The sequence below is a fragment of the Carcharhinus amblyrhynchos genome, chromosome 11, assembly GCF_965287045.1.
Source record: "Carcharhinus amblyrhynchos chromosome 11, sCarAmb.v2.hapA, whole genome shotgun sequence".
NCBI lineage: Eukaryota > Metazoa > Chordata > Chondrichthyes > Carcharhiniformes > Carcharhinidae > Carcharhinus > Carcharhinus amblyrhynchos.
In genome coordinates, this window is record NC_137334.1 from 47,472,646 (window position 1) to 47,491,637 (window position 18,992).

Genomic DNA, 18,992 nt, shown 5'->3' on the forward strand with positions numbered 1-18,992 from the left:
TGGACCCTATGAGAGGGCGATCTTACCAAAAAAATTCTAAGTCTAAAATGGGAAAACGGGAGAGTTTCAGGTCCATTTTTCTGGCGTGGCCCCCAGTTAAATCTGATGTACGCTGAGCAAACGAAAATCCCGTAAATCTGTTTTCCATTTGTAGGCGGGGTTGGCAGGGCCTAAATCTCCATAAAGCAAATTGAAAGCAGCATGTCTCTGAAGCTGGAACTTGGTACTGCCTCTGCAGTTACGGCTAGCCTCTGTGGTCTAAACTTGGTCCCTCCCACCTCACCTGCCCCCTCCCACCCCATGCTACTGCAGGGCTAAGTGGCCATTCGCCACTCCCCCCCCCGCCCCACCACAACTAATCATTGTGCAAAATCACAGCAATCTGTCCTCCCCTCACTGATCGCCGTGCAGAGTAGCAGCATCCACCCCCGATCAGCCTGCCTCGGTCTGGCCCCACCCTCTCAGTTCCCACACCTTGACACTGTCTGGTGGGTAGTGCCAGGGTGGCACTGCACAAGGGACAATCCCCTTGCCCTTGACCACCTGCAGAGAGGGGGTGGCCTCAGCCTCACCAGTGGGAACCAATCACAAGTCCCCATTCATGGCACACCATACATGATCCTCACTGGAGAGAACCTCCTCCAGCGAGGTCACACAAGCAAGCGAGCTGAGTGCACAAGGGATGGGAGGAGAGTATATGTGACGGATGGAGGAAGAGTGTATATGAGAGAAAGAGTGTGTGTGAGGAGGTGGGAGAAGAAAGAGAGTGGTGGGGGGGGGGAATGTGAGGGGTGGGAGAAGAGAGTGTATGGAAGAGAAGTGTGCGTGTGAAGCGTTGAGGGAAGAGAGTACGTGTACAAGGAATGGGAAAAGAGTGCGAGAGGGAAGAGAGTGTGTGTGGAATAAAACAGCATGTGTGAGGGGGAGACAGAGTGTGCGTGAGAGGGAGAGAGTGTCCGAGGGGGTGAGTGTGAGAAAGTGTAAGGGGCGTGCTTCCGCCTTCACAGGGGATGAAAGCTGAGCACAGGGCTACTAACAGTAAATCCACTAAGATAAAACCAATTGATTTGCGACGTTGGAATTTGCAAGAAAAATCACAGCGCGTCTAACCATCTATGGAAGAGAGCAGACTGAATGGTTCAACTCTGGATGGCTCTTCCTCAGAGCTAACAAAAACTGCAAATCCATCTCGGCTGTCAGTAATAATCAATACCTGTTTCAAGGATATCTCTGCGGACAAAATGTGCTAAGCTTTGAATTCCACAACATTATTCAGACTCTGACGTGGTTACTTTTGAAAAAAAGCTGGGGCGGCACACTAGCGCTGTGCCACAGACCTGGTGTTGTCAGACTTTTTACTGTACAGACCCAGAGCCAATTCCGGCCTTGAATGACTGTGTGGAGCCTCCCCTTGTGTGTGCGGGTTTCCTCCTTACAGTCCAAAAAGATGTGTGGGTTAGGTTGATTGGCTATGCTAAATTTCCGCTTCGTATCAGAGGGATTAGGAGTGTAAATATCTGGAGGGTTACTAAGATTGGACCTGGGTGGGTTTGTTGTCGGCGGGAGGCTCCACGACCTAAGCGGCTCCCCCCGGCTCACTGCCGTGGGAACTCACGCATGCGCGCCCGCCAGCGTCATAACGTCAGCGCGTATGTGCTGCCGCCGTGGTGTCTACTGGGATACGCAAGAGGCTTTAAATAGAGGCGGCGGCGGTGAGTAGGCGACTGAAGGTGGCATCGGGCTGTGTGGAAGTAGGTGAGGAGGATGGCTGGGAGTCTAGTTGTTAGGTGTACAGTAAGGCTGAGTAGGACGCGACACGCTCTGGGTTCTGAGTGTGTTTCTCCTTCTCTGGGCCTAGCTGAGAGGCGGCCGCGACAACCTCGGGTCGTGCCAGGCCGGGCGGGTTTCCAGTTGCTGTCCTGTCGGCTGCTACTGTCGACTCCTCGCCTGGGTCATGCGGCTTTGGATAGCTCAATCATCCTGTAGCGAGGAGCTTTGGGGACCTCGTGGCTTCGCCGCCATGCCTTGGCGGGGGAATGAGCAAACTCTAGGTTGCACACAGAATGTTGGTAACAGCAAGGAAGTTTCATTTAATTTTTCAGAGATACGATGCATTCGGAATGATGTTTAATCAGGGGAACTACTTTTATTGACATTTGTGATTGTTATTCAGTAACTAACCCTCAGTTGGAGCAAGGACGCATGTGTATTTAATCCGCACTCCTTGGGGTGGGTCACACTTTATTTTGCATCAAACATGATCTTGTGTTTCATCCACTTGTATTCCGTTTTCGAAATTTATTCAATATTTTCTTGCAGAAGTACATAAATGTACCTGTTCTGACAAGTGTGGAGTCAAAGCCCCAGTCTAATACCACATTCATTTTTAATTTTTCTTTTTAACTGCAAGTTAATATTTTTGTCTTAATGGTTTGAGAAAACATTCGGCATCTTTCCAGTCTTAGTATATGTCTGTATACTTTGAATTCCAACTAATGCTGAAAAGTTGCTCTGATAGCACTGATTTCTATTAGACTATTAATGTCCAGATGAGCATTTATCTTGAATTTTGAAGGACGTGAAATATACAAAGAAATTGAAAAGAGTTAATCTGAATTGGGTACAGGTAGCCAATGAAGCTCATACTTTGTGAAGTAGCCATTTGCCTTGATTTGTTTTGTCTTGGGGAGCTACATGTAAGTTTAATGTTGTCTTGATCCAATATCCACAATTGCACCTGCCAGTAATAATCAGTAGTGGAATTGTGATTGGTTGCTCATCGTAGTTAAGCTAATTGGAGGACCTGCAATTACTAATCTGACTAGGTTCAGACTGGAAGTCTGTTGCTGCGTTGCTGGGTCAAAAGCTTGGAATTTGTTCAGCAGCATCCCTGTGGGTGTACCTAAGTGACAAGGACTGCAACTGTTCAAGAACTTAGCTAACTGCCATCTTTTGAGGGAAGTTAAGGATGGACAAGTGTTGATTATGTCAGTAAGAAGTCTCTCAATACCAGGTTGAAGTCCAATAGCTTTATTTGGTAGCACAAACCTTTAGCGTTTGGAGCGTTGTCCCTTCAGATGAGTGGGAGTTCTGTTCACAAACAGGTCATATAAAGACACAAACGCAATTTACAAAATAATGGTTGGATTGCGAGTCTTTACAGGTAATCAAGGCTTTAAAGGTACAGACGTTGTGAGTGGAGAGAGGGTTGAGCACTGGTTAAAGAGATGTGTATTGTCTCTAGCTAGGACAGTTAGTGAGATTTTGCAAGCCCAGGCAAGTCATGGGGATTACAGACAACGTGACATAAACGCAAGATCCCAGTTGAGGCCATCCTTGTGTGTGTTGCTATCAGTCTCTGTTCAGCAACTCTGCATTGTCATGTGTCGTGAAGGCTGCCTTGGAGAGTGCTTACCTGAGGATCAGAGGCCAAATGTCCATGACCACTGAAGTGTTCCCCAACAAGAAGAGAACACACTTACCTGGTGATTGTGGGGCAATGTTCATTCATCCGTTGTCGTAGTATCTGCACGGTCTCCCCAATGTACCATGCCTCGGGATATCCTTTCCTGCAGCGCATCGCACTGTTTGTGAACAGAACTCCCACTTACCTGATGAAGGGACAGCGCTCCAAAAGCTAGTGGCTTGTGCTACCAAATAAACTTGTTGGACTTGAACCTGATGTTGAGAGATTTATTAACTGTGCTTATCCCAGTCCAACGCTGGCATCTCCACATCATGACTTTGTCAGTAACAGACATCCCAAGGATGAACTGAAAATTAAAGTTTGTTGTGTTTCTGTCAATTGTTGCATTTAAAAACTTGAGTCAGTTGTCCTTGGTGTAGATTTTACTCTCCTGATATTGGGGGGGAAAGAATTTGTTTTTGGAGTGCTATACTTTCAATTAGTGGAAACTTTGTTGGTCTAAGCCTCGCTGTGTTAAGGCACAATAAACTTGTTTATCGGCAAGGTTATGTGGTGGTTGGAATAATGTATTTATTTTCCCCTGTATAGGTTGCTAAGATGGCAGAAAATGGAGTGGCTCAAGAAATAACTCCGCTGGAGAAGAAAATATGCGAACAGATTGAAGTATGTAATACATGTGTAATTGGGTTGATGTTTTGATAATGTGATGAGGAATTTTGAAAAAATTGGCACTCCCAACTCCATTTTGTGGAAGTGGTGATCTAAATTGCCAGCAACTCTACATCAGAATTAAATCTTCCTGTGCTTAGCTTTGTGTTGCTTGACAGAATATATGGAACAAATTCATACCCACTCTACCTTGCGTGAGTAAAGTTTCCCTTCTGCTCATTTCCTTCAACATCTATAGCATCCTCTCGAAGACTGCATTGAAAATAAAGGTAGTTGGACAAAATGAATCTGTTAGCAGCCAGAATCATTAAGGTGTGCAGCACAGAAAAAGCCCTTTGGCCCGTCATGCCTGTGCTGATCAAATACAAACCACGTAACTATTCAAATCCCATTCCCCAGTACTTAGCCCATGGCCTTGTATTCCATGGCATTGCACATTTAAATATTAATGAAGTCCAACAGATAGTAGTAGGTAACATGCACTTTTTTTGCTCAGCAAGTTTTAGTTAATTAACCCAGTAGGCGTAGGAAGGAGGAGAGGTAATAAACCTTGCTGTGTGGTGAAACTCCAAGTGTCTGTTGCTGTGCAACAGTTTTAAATATGACACCCACTTCTGAAGCATTATTGACTTGCTGAAAGAATAAACATGTGGCAGACTTGTTTTACAAATGCTGCATGTTTTGTTCTTTAAATCCATCATTCTTTTGCAAAAGTATGAAACTTCTTTCAATCTTCCAAGTTTCCTGTCCTGCCTGTGGCTAAAGGTGTAGAATGGACAATTTTATTCAGTGATTTTACAAATACCACTGTTTGTAGGAAACAGGTGATTATTCCTATTACTATTGGAACTCACTGAGTACCTCATTAATCTTGTACTGCTGCTGCTTGCTATTTTGTTATTGCTGCAACAAAGTTGGACTTGATTGCAAGCTGCAGATTTACTTCCAAAGTGGAGCTTTCATTGAACGTACTGTTCTGATTATTCTAAACAAGTGGATGCTCAACTTGTGTAGGAATATTTGAAGTATAAAGGACCCTTTGAGTCCATCTGGCCAGCCCCAAAATTCAGAAGTTCATTGATAAAGTAGAAAGGCATCAAAGAAAGATTGCAACATCGAGGCAGGCCATCCATCAGGTTCATGCTGGCTGTCTGCAAATGCAATCCACTTGTCCCATTTTCTTGCCCTTTTCTGCGAATCCTACAAATCTTTTTTCATATAATTATCCAATTCCCTTTTGAAAACCATAATTGAAACAACCTTCAATGCACTCTGCTTTAAAAGTTTTTATCATGTCATCTTAGTTCTTTTATCAATTACTTCAAATCTGGTGTCCTCCTCTTGACTCCTGCCAGTTGGTACAATTTCTGCCCAGCTGTAACATGACTTTGAACCTCTATCAAATCTCCTCTTGACCTTCTCTTCTGTAAGATGGTCCTGTTTGATCATCTCTGTAACCAAAGTCCCTCATCCCTGGAAATCCTATGTCCTTTCTGCACATTATTTAATGTCTTTACTACTTGCCTTTAGTGAAGTTGAACATATGATTTATAAAGGTTCACCATAACTTGCTTTTGTATTCTGCCTTTACATGTATCTGGGATCCTGTGTTTCTTACTAACTGCTTTCTCAGCCTGCCCTGTCACTTTTAAAAATTGGTATATCTGTGTCATGAGATTTTTGTTCTATGTGCCCTTTAGCACTGTATCCTTTATATTGCCTGTTCTCATTCTTGTACTCAAAATCATTCAAAGCTGCTTTTAATTTTGTCATATATCCACCCATTTCATTGGCCTGTTCCATGACCTCTTGACACGAAGATAAGTGGAAAAGCAAATTCTGCAGCGGGATCTAGATAGGCTGAGCAAGTGGGCGAGGACCTGGCAGATGGAGTACAATGTTAGCAAGTGTGAGGTTATCCACTTTGGCAGGAATAATAGTAGGAGGGATTACTGTTTAAAGGGTGAAAAGCTGCAGCATGCTACGGTGCAAAGGGACCTGGGGGTCCTTGTGCATAAGTCGCAAAAACCCTGTCTGCAGGTGCAGCAGGTGATCAGGAAGGCGAATGGGATGCTGGCCTTTATAACGAGGGGGATAGAATATAAAAGCAGGGAGGTCTTGCTGCAACTGTACAGGGCACTGGTGAGGCCGCTGCTGGAGTACTGTGTGCAGTTTTGGTCGCTGCACTTGCGCAAGGGTATTTTGGCCTTGGAAGGAATGCAGAGGAGGTTCACTAGGCTGATACTGGAGATGAGGGGGTTGGACTATGAAGAGAGGCTGATTAAACTGGGTCTGTGCTCGTTGGAGTTTAGAAGGATGAGGGGGGATCTTATAGAGACGTATAAGATAATGAAGGGGATGGATAGGGTAGAGGTAGAGAGATTCTTCCTGCTCAAAGGACAGCAGGACTAGAGGGCACAGCCTCAAGATGAGAGGGGGGCAGTTTAGAAGAGAGTTGAGGAGGAACTTCTTCACTCAAAGGGTGGTGAATCTCTGGAATTCTCTGCCTGTTGAAGTGGTGGAGGCTACCTTGCTAAATATATTTAAGACGCGAGTAGATAGGTTTTTGGTAAGCAAGGGAATTAAGGGTTATGGGGAGAAAGTGGGAAAGTGGAACTGAGCCACTTCAGATCAGCCATGATCTTATTGAATGGTGGGGCAGGCTCAAAGGGCTAGATGGCCTACTCCTGCTCCTATTTCTTATGCTCTTATGTTCTCTTGAAGTCTATCATTAGTTTCACATTTCATCTATAGATTTTAAAATTGTGCCCTGTACATTAACTCATTAATGTAGATCAAAAAAGCATTGGTGTACTTCCAATCTAAGGAGCAACTGATCATTCACTACTGTGCCCCCTCATTTAGCCAACTTCATATCCATGAAATGGCCTGGGAGTTGTTCAGTTCAAGGACACTTAATGGGTAATGACCCACAACACCCACATTCCACGAATGAATTTTTTAAAAAAATCTGTAAACCTGTTTATTGACAGACCTAAACAACTATTTGTTAAATTGGACTCCTTTCTGACAATTTCTTGACTGTAAAGTTATTTTGTTGTCTTCGTGCAGTATTACTTTGGTGATCACAATTTGCCACGTGATAAATTTCTCAAAGAACAGATCAAGTTGGATGATGGTTGGGTACCCCTGGAAACGATGATTAAATTTAATAGGTAAGGAAAATTGTTCTTGCTCAAGACAAATAATGACACAAAAATGGTGACATGCGTAATCTGAGTTTTAAATGCCTTGTAGGTTAAATCGTCTCACAACAGATTTCACTGTAATAGTTGAAGGGCTCAAGAAATCAAAAACTGGACTTCTGGAAATAAGTGAAGATAAAACCAAAATTCGTCGTTCTCCAAGCAAACCTCTTCCTGAATTTGAGGAGTACAAAAACTCTGTGAAAGCTAGATCTGTGTATGTTGTAAGTATTCATGTCTTATGAAACTTCTGATTTTAGCGTATTTTCTTTTCGCGCACTTTGACAAAGACCAATGCTTCCAACTTAATTAAAGGCAGTTGCAATAGTTTGAAGAAAGAGCTGGCTAAAGTGGTGGCAGGCATTAGAGAGATATTTCATAACACTCAGTAAAGATGCAAACGAAAGACAAGAGATAAATGCACCATTTGTGACTATCTAAGAAAGTAAAAGCTAGATTGGAGATAAATCAGAAAATTGGATATCATTTAAAAACCAGCAAAGAATGACTGACTAAACAAAAGGAAAAAATATTGTTAGAAAACTAGCTGGTACGTTAAAACGCTAAGGGTTTTTACAAGTATTTAGAATAGGGGGGAAAAGTCATTAAAAGGGATGAAAGCCTGGTAATTAATAATGGAGAAATAAGAAAATGGCAGAAACATTGAACATATCTGTTATTACTTTGGAAGACACTAACAACATCCAAGAAATACTGATGAAACGGATGGAAAAACTTAATGTTAGAACTGAAGTCTGGCAAGTTGCTAGGAGTATTGAAGTCTTTCAATGATGAAGGAACTAAATGTATGGTTGCTAAATTTGCTGGTGACAAAGATGGGTGGGAGAGTAAATTGTGAAGAGGGAGGACATTAGAATCTGCAAAGGGATATAATGAATGGGCAAAAATTTGGCAGATCAGGTGGCAGTGGTTGGCATTCCTGCCTCAGTGCCAGAGACCCTGGTTCAATTCTGGCCTCGGATCACTGTCTTTGGAGATTGCACATTATCCCCATGTCTGTGTGGGTTTCCTCTGGGTGCTCCAGTTTCCTCCCACAGTTCATAAATGTGTAGTTAGGTTGGTTGGCCATGCTAAATTGATTTGAGTGTCAGGGGATTAGCAGGGTAAATATGTGGGATGATGGGAAGAGGATCTATTGGGTTTGTTGTCACTGCAAACTTGATGGCCTGAATGGCCTCCTGCACTGTAGGGGTTCGAAGGTATATAATGTGGGGAAAATGTGAACTTGTCCAATTTTGGCAAGAAAAATACAAGTGCAGAATATTATTTAAATGTAGAGAGAGCAGAATTGAGGTAGAAGAGTATCTGGGTGTCCTAGTACATGAATTGCAAGATATGCAAAGTAATTACAAAGGCAAATGGACTGTTTATTGCAAGAAAAATGAAATGCAAGTGATATTTTGCTGCATTGTACAGGTCATTAGTGACATCATATCTGGAGTAGTGTACAGTTTGGTTTCACTTCAAACAGGATATAATTGCATTAGAAACAGTTCACTTAATTCACCTGACTGATTCCTGAGGTGAAGGGGCTGACGTCTAAGGAAAGTTTGACTAAATTGGGTCTGAATCCATTGCAACTTGGAAGAATGAGAAGATAACCTTATTGAAATGTACAAGATTCTGGGGACTTGGACTGTGTAAATGCTGAGAAAATGTTTCCCTTGGAAAGACTAGAGTTGGAGCACAGTTTAAAAATGAGTTTTCCTAACTTTTTTGGAGGATTGTTTTGTGGCACAGTAGTTAGCACTGCTGCATCACAGCACCAGGGACCTGGGTTAGATTCTGGTCTTGGGTCACTGTGCACGTTTTCCCTGTCTGTGTGGGTTTCCTCACTGTTAACTTTTTGTAATTTGTACAATGTGAAATTTCAGTGGCAGAGCTTTTGCTTGAAATAAGAATCTGAATTTGGATTTTTAAAATTAATTTGCTTGCTTTATAGTTTCCCACTTCTGTCATTTATCTTGATGCTTCATCTTTGCATTGAACAGAAAGGCTTTCCCACTAGTGCCACGCTTGATGAAATTAAGGGCTGGTTTGATGAAACTGGGCCTGTGGAAAACATACAGATGAGAAGGACATTGCAGAGACAATTTAAGGTCTGTATTTTTTTTCCTTTATCTTCCCAAATCCCACAATTTGCACTTAAAATACTGAATTGTTCCCTGTCTTTTCTGTTAACAGGGTTCAGTATTTGTGGTTTTTGACAGCACAGATTCTGCCACAAAATTTGTAGAAACGCCGGGTCTGAAATACAAGGACAATGACATGATTGTGCTTTTCAAGTACGTGTCAATTTTTGGTGTAGCATAGTCTTGAGTATTTGTATGCTGATTTAAAAGGAAAGTCAACTTATTTGAGAGCCTGACTGGAAAGCAGAAGTTGCCTTGATCTTGGTTTCTCAAAGACAAGCACTTGGTTTGGTGGTAAAGACTTGTGTTTATTTATAATTGTAATATACAAATCAGTATTTTAGCAAAACGCAATTAAATCATCCCATAAAGTTCCTTTTTAAAGAAATATACTAGTCTTTAACCAGAACATTGGATGAATGTGTGGTTTGATTTTATATCCCATTCTAGCTGATGCAAATTTATGATCTTCTACTAAATCTGAATATTCACCATTATATGATTCAGTACAATTTTCTTGTCTGTTCTTCAGCAAGGTGTGCTCTCATTTAGTTTCCAAACTTTTTTTTTTGCCATGATCTATTTTCAGGTGAGTCAGTCTAGTTTTGTACAATGTTTGCCTCTTGGCCTTCATTTTGAGATTGGACAAGGAGACTACTTTTGCTTTCCCAAACTGAAAATACTGAAGTTTCTCTTAACTAAAGATGAGTGGCAATGGAACGTCCTGAAGTATTATGTAATCTACCTTCAAGAATTTGCAGATTTCAGAGTTGGCAAGTGTTTGATAGTGTCAAATTTTCAGTTGAATGAGGCATTTCCTGCTTTAATACCTAGTGTAAGGGTGCTCCATCAAATCAATATTGAAGTGTCCAATTTCTCAAATATTCATAGATAAAAAAATTTGTATTTCCCTCTTTGAATAAATGTATCTTCAAGCTTGATCTGATTGGCCAGTGCTCAATGAGTCAATGTACTTAATCAGTTCTTAAATTTATTTTTTTTCTTGAAGAGAAGCTTATTTTGTAAAGAAATCTGAAGAAAGGAAGCAGCATAAAACAGCAAAAAACAAAAAAAAGTAAGTGATAACAAATTTGTGATAGCTATAAAATCTTTATACTATCTCTTTTGGCAGGGGAAAGAAATGCAGATTGGAGAAGAAAGTAGTAGTGCATTCAATACTTCTGTACCTTAAATTGTGGCAGTGGTCAGCACTGCTGCCTCACTGTGCCAGGAACCCAAATTTGATTCCCAGCTTGGGTCACTGTGGAATTTGCATGTTCTCCCTCTGTCTGCATGGGCTTCCTCCCGGTGCTCCAGTTTCCTCCCACAGTCTAAAGATGTGGGTTAGGTGGATTGGCCATGGTAAATTGCCTCTTAGTGTTAGGGGGAGAAGCAGGATAAATATGTGGTGGCTACAGAGATACAGGCTGGGTGGGATTGTGGTTGGTGCAGACTCAATGGGCCAAATGGCTTGCTGCACTATAGGGATTCCATGAAATGGCTGAGGCCAAGTTGCATTTGTCACAGTGAAAGTTACACCTTGAGCTTGGTTGTACTCAGTAGATGGAATGGGTGCTTTTATCAGGAAACCTGAAGGACACTAAATGATATGGCTGCTTGTGTACTCAGTTTGCATACTATCTAATGGGTATTGTCAATGTGAGTAATGTTAATCTAACTTTCTAACATGCGTGAATTTTTAATTTCAAAGAGACATTTGTTTGGATTTTGCTATCTTCCCCACTCCAATAAATTAGGCCCAAGCATCCCTTAATGTCTTTTAAAAAATGGTGATTTAGGCAATGCTAGTTTATTGTTTGTGCTATCATGAGAACATCTATCCACGTTGTGCCAAGCACCACCACTGACTTGATCTCTATTCCTCTCTTGTACTGTAGTGAGAAAGAACAGAAACATGTGGAGAACCTTGATGGGCTTGACATGGTGAGTTTTCTTTGGCAGATAAAAATTAATGAATACAAATGTATAAAAAAGCTGTTAAATTTAGTAAAGAATTAGGTTATTTTCTCCATGGTTCAGCAATTTTATACAACAAAAACCAAAAACACACACACCAAGCTGATTTCAGATAGGGTATTGATAGTGTTCATAATGGGCCTGGGTTTCTGAGGGGTTACTTGCCGTGGTTCTTACCCCTGATTCTTATCTCTGTCCAGTGAAGATTATATATAGTTTGGCTATAGTTCAGATAATAAGCCAAAGTTTATTATCCAGTCTTGTATTTACAAAATTAATCTTGAGCTGAGAAGAAAATGATCTAGGTGCTGTATAGATTAATATGAAACAGTAGTTTAATTCCCCATCACGTTTCTCCAAATGGGGCAATTTTTAATACTATCTGCAAAATAACACCACTATCCTCTGCTTTATACCATTCAGACAACTTATTTTATATTCAGTCTTTGCTTTGAAGCTGGCTAGATGAGTACTCGTCTAGCTGTGGTTACTTAAATTGGCAAGCTGATTTAGAAGATCAGCTGCAGAGAACCTCTAGAAATTAGCAATGCAGAGGTTGATTTTTAGATTGCTGTTTCCTACTACACAAAATGAATTACGCTTTGAGATTGTTCTTGTTATTAAAGGAAGACCACCATTTACCCCAGGGTCTTGTTGGTGTCCTTTGAGGGTTGATTGTGGCAATTTGTTTCAATATCGCTAAGCTTAGGACTGTCTGAATTATGATTTAAGCCAAAAACCTCTTTCAATGGGTTTCATAATTTTATGTTCAAGCAGAGCGGGTACACTATTTCTTTTCCTCAGAGCTCTGTCTAATTTTCCTGCTTTTGCTATATCTTTCAATGTTTGTCTTTTTAATTTTGATAGGCAGGGGTTTGGCCTGTATCCATTAGAGTTTAGAATGAGGTGAAGTTATTGAAACATGCAAGATGTTCTTGAATGAAATTGACACTGGATACTGAAAGGATATTTTCCTCTTGTGGGAGAGACCAATACTAGGGACAATATTTTAAAAATAAGGGGACCCCCATTTAGGACGGAAGTGAAGACAATTTATTTTGGAGCTGAGTTTGTGGCACACTCTTCCACACAGAGCACTAGAGGTAGATGAAGACCTTGGCTTACAAGAAGGCTGAAGGGTAGGCAAGAAAGTGGTCTCCACTCCAATCAGCCATTATCTTATTGAATGGCTGAGCAGTTCCAAGGGGCTAAATGGCTTATTCCTCCTGATTTGCAGTCCACGTAACATTACATTTCCAGTATTTTGCCCTTTTATCTGATGCTGAAATTAAATTTAATGCTCCTTATTTCTGACTCTTGTTAGTTTACCTCATTTCATATTTTTAAACTAACTTCTATTAACTACATCTGCTGTTAATATAGCCTGTTTTGATGTGTTTAATTGAAAGCACTATTATAAGATGTCCCACAGTGCTTTAATAATTCTAAACAAAACTGGAGGAGATATTAGAACACCTACGCAGATGAGTGCACAGTTGGCCATGGTGGCACAAAAAACTTGAAGTGGATAAGAGGCTGGATTTGGAATGGAGGATGGGGGAAGCCATAGAGGAATTTGGAAACCAGGATACATTTTTTAAAGTCAAAGCATTGGCATGATGGCTGATTGGGATGTGGTGAACGTGAGTTTTTTTGAGGATGCTAGATGGGAGAACAAATGTTTTGGAGTAGTTGAGTCTGGAGGTAAAAGGCAGCTGCAGATGAGCTGAAGCAGAGTGGGAGGTGGAAGACTACAGGGTCAGAAATATTCATCTGGGTCAACCTTCCTTGAGTGAATAATTTGGTTCTGTCTCTGGCAGAAGAGAGGGATGAGGTTGATTGTCCTCCAAAGTTAACAATGTTGGAGGATATATCTGTTCATCCAGTACTGGATATGAGATGAGCAGCATGACAAATTCAAGGCAGCATGAGCTGTGTGTGGTCTACCTGTAATCTCTTGCTGCCCCTATTGAACTTGGGTATCTTTAGTGCAAATCATTAATGCCACTTGCTTGTAATCTGTTAACCCTGTCTTTAAATTGGCACCAGGAAATGTTGATATTGCCAATGTACTGGTGCTCAAATCGTTTGTCTGGAGAACAAGAGGTTTTGCTACTGATCAAGAAGCAGGTCATAGCTATATCTTACCAATTCAATCCAATCCCTTTATCCTTCCATTATACTAAGTACCATGGGTCTTGCTGTTGGTAATAAATCTCTCCTACTTTTAGAAAGTCTAAATATATCATTGACTGCATTTTTTTTTGTATATTGGCTCAGTAAATTCCCTTGTTAATTTTTAGTTGTGCATTATGTGCCCTTTACATGCCATGTTTATACACAGCTGTCCAAGTGTTACTTTTTTATTATAGTCTCACTAGAGCTAGGCTAGGCAGAAGTGAAATAGGGAAGCATTCTTCACAAAGGAAATCTGGAACTCTTCCTCAGACTTTGGATGATAAGTCAATTAAAATTGAGACTGAAATTGATGAGACCTTTATTGGGTAAAGATGTTGATGGCCATGGATTTGAGGTGCAGATCAACTGTGATCCAAGATTGCCTGAACAAGAATGGAGTGACTGAGACTTGCAAGTGGATCTCTGCATTAGAAGTTATCAAATTTTATCTTCTGCTCTGAGGTCTTGAATAGCATTCTCTAGAAGTGAGGTGGAAGGCATGGGATATTTAAACTACTTTTATTTTTCTTTTAAAGAAATCCTTCAAAGAAAAAAGTGGATGCTTGCTGAAGTTCGCTGGTGACCTTGCAGATCAGACATGCAGGGAGGATATTCATGAAATTTTCTCCAATCACGGTGAAATACAATGGATAGATTTTATAAGGGGTGCTAAAGAGGTGAGTATTACTGTTAGAAGATTAAGTTAATTCTGATTTAAACTTTTCTACTGTAAGGATTCATTGTGTAATTTGTAGGGAAGCATCCTTTTTAAAACAAATGCAAAGGAAACACTTGAGAAGGCAGAAGCAGCCCATGGAGGAAAATTGCAATTGAGAGACAAAGATGTGACCTGGGAATTGGTGGATGGTGAAGAGGAAAAAGCAATTTTGAAGAAAATAATAGAAGACCAGCAGGAGTCTCTGAACAAACGAAAGGGCAAAGGTAAAGCTTTATTAATAGTGATAACACTTAATTGACATACAATTCATTTTTTGAGTCTTTTTCAAAAATACTAATGTCTTGTTTACTTACAGCTCGAAGAGGTAGAGGAAGAGGTGGTAAGGGAAGTTGGGGACAACAACGGGTGCATTTCCAAGGCAAGAAAACAACATTTGAAAGTGATGATGAAGATGCTGGTCAGGAAATGGAGGAAACTAAAGACATGAGTAAGTGGAAATTGTTAATGGTCACTAAACCAGGAATTGAAAATATTTCACTGGATGGCCCAAACCAATTACATAATTTCTGAATTAATTTCATGGGATGTCACTAGCGAGACCAACATTTGTTTCCTACACCTAGCAGTCCTTAAAAGATGGTTGTGAACTGTTCTTGAACCACTTAAGTCCATCTGGTGTGGGTACATCTACAATGCTGTTAGGGATTTTGACTTAGTGACAGTGAAGATATAGGATTATAGTTCCAGGTTGCTGGTGTGACTTGGAGGGTAGTTTGCAGGGTATGATATCCCCTTTTGCCTGCTGTTTTCATTTATACTAGGTGGTAAGAAGTTGAGAATTTGGAAGGTGCTGCTGAAGGAGCCTCTAGTTGTTGCAGTGCATCTTGTATATGGTATGTAACACTACCATTGTGCTGTTGGTGGAAGAAGTGAACATTTAAGATATTGGATGGGGTGCCAGTCAAGTGAGCTCTTTCGTCCTGGATGGTGTTATCCAAAAATGTTGTTGCTAATATTCATCCAGGCGTACTTTTGCCTTGTGCTTTGTACATGGTGGGCAGGCTTTGGGGAGTCAGGAGGTGAGTTACTTCCTGCAGAAATCCAGTCTGAGACCTCTTGTAGCCACAACGTTAATGACAAATAAAAACAGAAAATATTGGCAACATTCAGCAGGTCTGGCAGCATTTATGAGGAGAAACATCATTAACAATTTGGGTCAGGGCCTTCCTTTGCATGACTAGTCCAGTTTAAAGTTCTGGATGGTAGGGTATCCACAAATGGCAATTCCGTTCAAAGCTATGGAAACTGTTATCGATTCTCCCTTGGAGATGATCATTGGTCAACACTTCTATGACATGGATATCACTTGTCAACCTAAACTTCACTATTGTCCACATCTTCCTGCATATATACTTCAGTATCTTGAGTTGTGAATGATACTGAACACTCTGCAATCATTAATAAACATCCCTACTTCTCGCATGATGGAAGGAACGTCATTCTTGAACATGATTAGGCATAGAAGGCACTAATGAAGAAATCTCAGGGCTCCTTCATGAACCATCTTCCTTTTGTGCTAGATAACTTCAGTCGGGGAAAGCTTTCCCTGATTTCCATTCACCAGTTTTTCTAAAGCAGTTTATGCTGCCTTGATAGCAACAGTACTTGACACTTATCTCTCCTCCCATAATTCGGCTCTTACCTCAGGCTGTCCATCAAGGCCGTGATGAGGTATGGAGCTAAGTTGGTCTGGCAGAACCCAAACTGAGCAGGTTATTGATGAGTAAAAGCCACCTAGTAGCACTTATTTTGATCACTTTGCTGATTAAGGGCAGTAGTTGGTCAAAGGATTTGTCTAGCTTTTTCTGGACAGGATGCATCTGGGTAATTTGTCCCATGGTGTCAGTAGATACCAATGTTATAGCTATATTAGAACAACTTGACTGGGTACAGTTAACTCGAGCAATTCAGTTGCAGTCTATGACCATCAGGTGCTTCATGTGAAGTGAAGCAAAATTGCTTGAAGACCTCCAGAAGCAGCAACCAAGATGCAAATTGGATCATTTACCTTCTGTTTCTGACTGAAGAGTTGCAAATGATTCAGACTTATTTGCATTGATGTACTAGGTTTTGCCAAGTGGAACCATTCTTCACTCTAATCCAGACTGAATGTGACAGGGCTATGATCTAATGGTTGTGAGATTGTTTTGTTCAATCATGCTGTTTCTATTTAGCATGTATGTAGTCCCATGATACTCTCGCCTTGAGAGTAATGGTAGTGAGGTATATTCTGGACTGCAAGTTTACAAATTGTGGACTAGTTCTGCTGTTGATCTGCAAACCTTTTGGATGTCCAGCTACATCTGTTCTGAATCTATTTCTGTGGTAATGATGCAGACCAAAAGCTATCCTCTGAAGACAGGACTTTGTTTCCACAGGGACTGTGATAGTTAATCCATGATAATGGACAGGTGCATCTGCAAGAAGTAGATTGCTCTTGTCCTTCAGGACTCTTGTCTGCAGTGATACTATGGAGCTATTGCTATATACTATACTAGTGTGCAGTTCATTTCCTGTCTTGGATAATGTGTATCTTCCAAGTGGTGTTCAACATGGTGTACTTATTCATCCAGAGAGATAGATAATCTGCAGGAGTTTTCCCTTACCCATGAGATGATATAAGATTTTGTGGATCCAGAGTCAATGTTTAGACTTGGGGCCACTCCCAGTTTATGGCATGCCACCACCGCTGCTGGAACAGAATGCACCCAGTGAAAGTGTTTAGGACATTAGTTGCAAGGTGTGATTTGGAGGTGTAATTGTCAGGCTGTCACTGAGAGCTGTCCCCCAGACTAGTCAATGTTAGTAAGATGACTTTGCAGGGTTGACTGAGTAGGTTGTACCTATTCCTGGTGTTTATGCCTGTGTTGGGTTTCATTCAAATTTTCTGCTGTACTTTTGATGCAAGTGAGGTAGTTTAGGCTATTTCAGGAGGCATCATTGGAAGGATGTGACTTGCACTGGAGGGATGCAGAGATTTACCAGGATGCTGCCTAGGATGGAACATTTAAGTTACAAAGAAAGGTTGGATAGCCTTGTGGTGTTTTCATTGGAGCAGAGAAGATGAGGGGTGACCTGATCAAGATGTACAAGATTGTGAGACATGGACAATGGATAAGGAGCAGCTATTCCCCTCAGTCAAAGGGTCAGTCAGAGGATTCACAAGTTCAAGGTGAGGGGCAAGAGGTTTTTGGGAGTGAGGAAAAACTATTTTATTCAGAGAGTGTGACTGTCTGAAATGTGTGCCTAGGAGGGTGTTGGAGGTGGGTTGCCTCAACATCCTTTTAAAAGTATCTGGATGGGGCACTTAGCCTTGAATATGCCATGGGATTAGATGAGAGTTGTTTCTAATGTGGTGGTGTGGACTTAAGCCAAAGGGCTGCTTCTTTGATTCTATGATTTGAGTCAACCACAGACTAGATAAATATGGCTAGATAATAATTCCTTAAGACATGCAAACCAGATTTTTTTGACAATTTGGTATTATCATCAATAACTGACTAGCTTTTTATTACAAATGTTTCCATTGAATTTAAATTTCACCTGTTGATATGATGACATTCATTAATTTGGGCCTCTGCATTACTGGCCCAGTAATATTCTCAATACTATTCTTACTATGTTTTGTGCAAGTGAATGATTTCAGTTGGTTCTAGAATCAGTGCATGCTATCTGGACAATTTATGCACTTGAGGAACTCAATATTACCTGATTTGATGTGCTTACTAGTGTTACCAGGGTTATTGTGAAATTTGGCAATCAACTGCCCCATAACCTGCTCGTTAACAGATTTTGTTTGAGATCCTTTAAATTTGTTGACAAATCTCCACTTGCATCTCCTCTCTGTGCCTTTTAGAGAAAGGCCCAGAAGGCTCAACTCCTTACTGGATATAAAAGGACCTTGCCTGAAGCCTTGTCTCAGTGGAGTTGCATGTTTTTCTTGATTGCAATGAACACTCATTTTCACTGGTCTGTTTCCTTACAATCTAAATGCTCAACATCTGGTGAGAATATTCCTTTAAATATGCTAAATGCTTTTGCATCTGAAATAATTCTGGTTATATTCAAATTTTGATGTAGCACAGACATTGGATTCCATCCTAACTACTTAGTTCTACACTGAATATGCTCTAGGCTTGAGAACGAGTGAATTGTTTCCATTAGAATGAACCTGAATATTGAGATATGGTGGGATTGAGGGGAGATTTTGGCTGGGTGTATCGCTAGAGATTCATTCAGTAAAAGTATCCAAAATGAGTAGGATCTCTAACAGAAAGTTTTGTTTTCAAATATTTTAACCACCTTGTTTGATCTGATGTAGCTGCTACAAGTCCAAAGAAGCGAACCCTTGAAGAACCTGAATCTATAGGTGAGCCTGCATCAAAACAGCTGAAGACTGAACCTGTAGATGAGCCTGTATCAAAACAGCTGAAGACTGAACCTGTAGATGAGTCTGCACCAAAACAGCTGAAGACTGAACCTGTAGATGAGTCTGCACCAAAACAACAAACTGAACCTGTAGATGAGTCTGCACCAAAACAACAAACTGAACCTGTAGATGAGTCTGCACCAAAACAACTGAAAACAGAAGGTCAATCTGGTGATCAGTAAGATTCAATTTGTGGCTTGCAAACAGAACAATG

At 40.9% G+C, this 18,992-nt stretch overlaps 1 protein-coding gene across 3 annotated transcripts; it reads left to right on the forward strand.

The window, feature by feature from the left end:
• Nucleotides 1-1,660: 1,660 nt before the first annotated feature.
• On the forward strand, nt 1,661-18,960 carry ssb (small RNA binding exonuclease protection factor La). 3 transcript variants are annotated; one of them, XM_080199022.1, is made up of 12 exons: nt 1,661-1,712; nt 4,016-4,090; nt 7,169-7,272; nt 7,355-7,526; nt 9,315-9,422; nt 9,508-9,608; nt 10,465-10,530; nt 11,354-11,399; nt 14,147-14,287; nt 14,366-14,552; nt 14,645-14,776; nt 18,671-18,960. In XM_080199022.1, the coding sequence occupies exons 2-12, from the start codon at nt 4,025-4,027 to the stop codon at nt 18,958-18,960; spliced, it is 1,413 nt and encodes a 470-aa protein (XP_080055148.1). In that variant the 5' UTR covers nt 1,661-1,712; nt 4,016-4,024. The 3 variants fall into 3 exon arrangements, with proteins under 3 accessions (XP_080055148.1, XP_080055146.1, XP_080055147.1); XM_080199020.1 differs by having other exon boundaries at nt 1,673-1,755; XM_080199021.1 differs by lacking the exon at nt 1,661-1,712 and adding an exon at nt 1,727-1,751.
• The last annotated feature ends 32 nt before the right edge of the window (nt 18,961-18,992 follow it).

What these genes read in the sequence shown, in the direction of transcription:
- ssb (XM_080199022.1), top strand. Translation starts at nt 4,025, where the DNA reads ATGGCAGAAAATGGAGTGGCTCAAGAAATAACTCCGCTGGAGAAGAAA. An exon ending in AAATATGCGAACAGATTGAA is followed by an intron (nt 4,091 to 7,168) that starts GTATGTAATACA and finishes GTCTTCGTGCAG; the next exon opens with TATTACTTTGGTGATCACAA. An exon ending in GACATGATTGTGCTTTTCAA is followed by an intron (nt 9,609 to 10,464) that starts GTACGTGTCAAT and finishes TTTTTCTTGAAG; the next exon opens with AGAAGCTTATTTTGTAAAGA.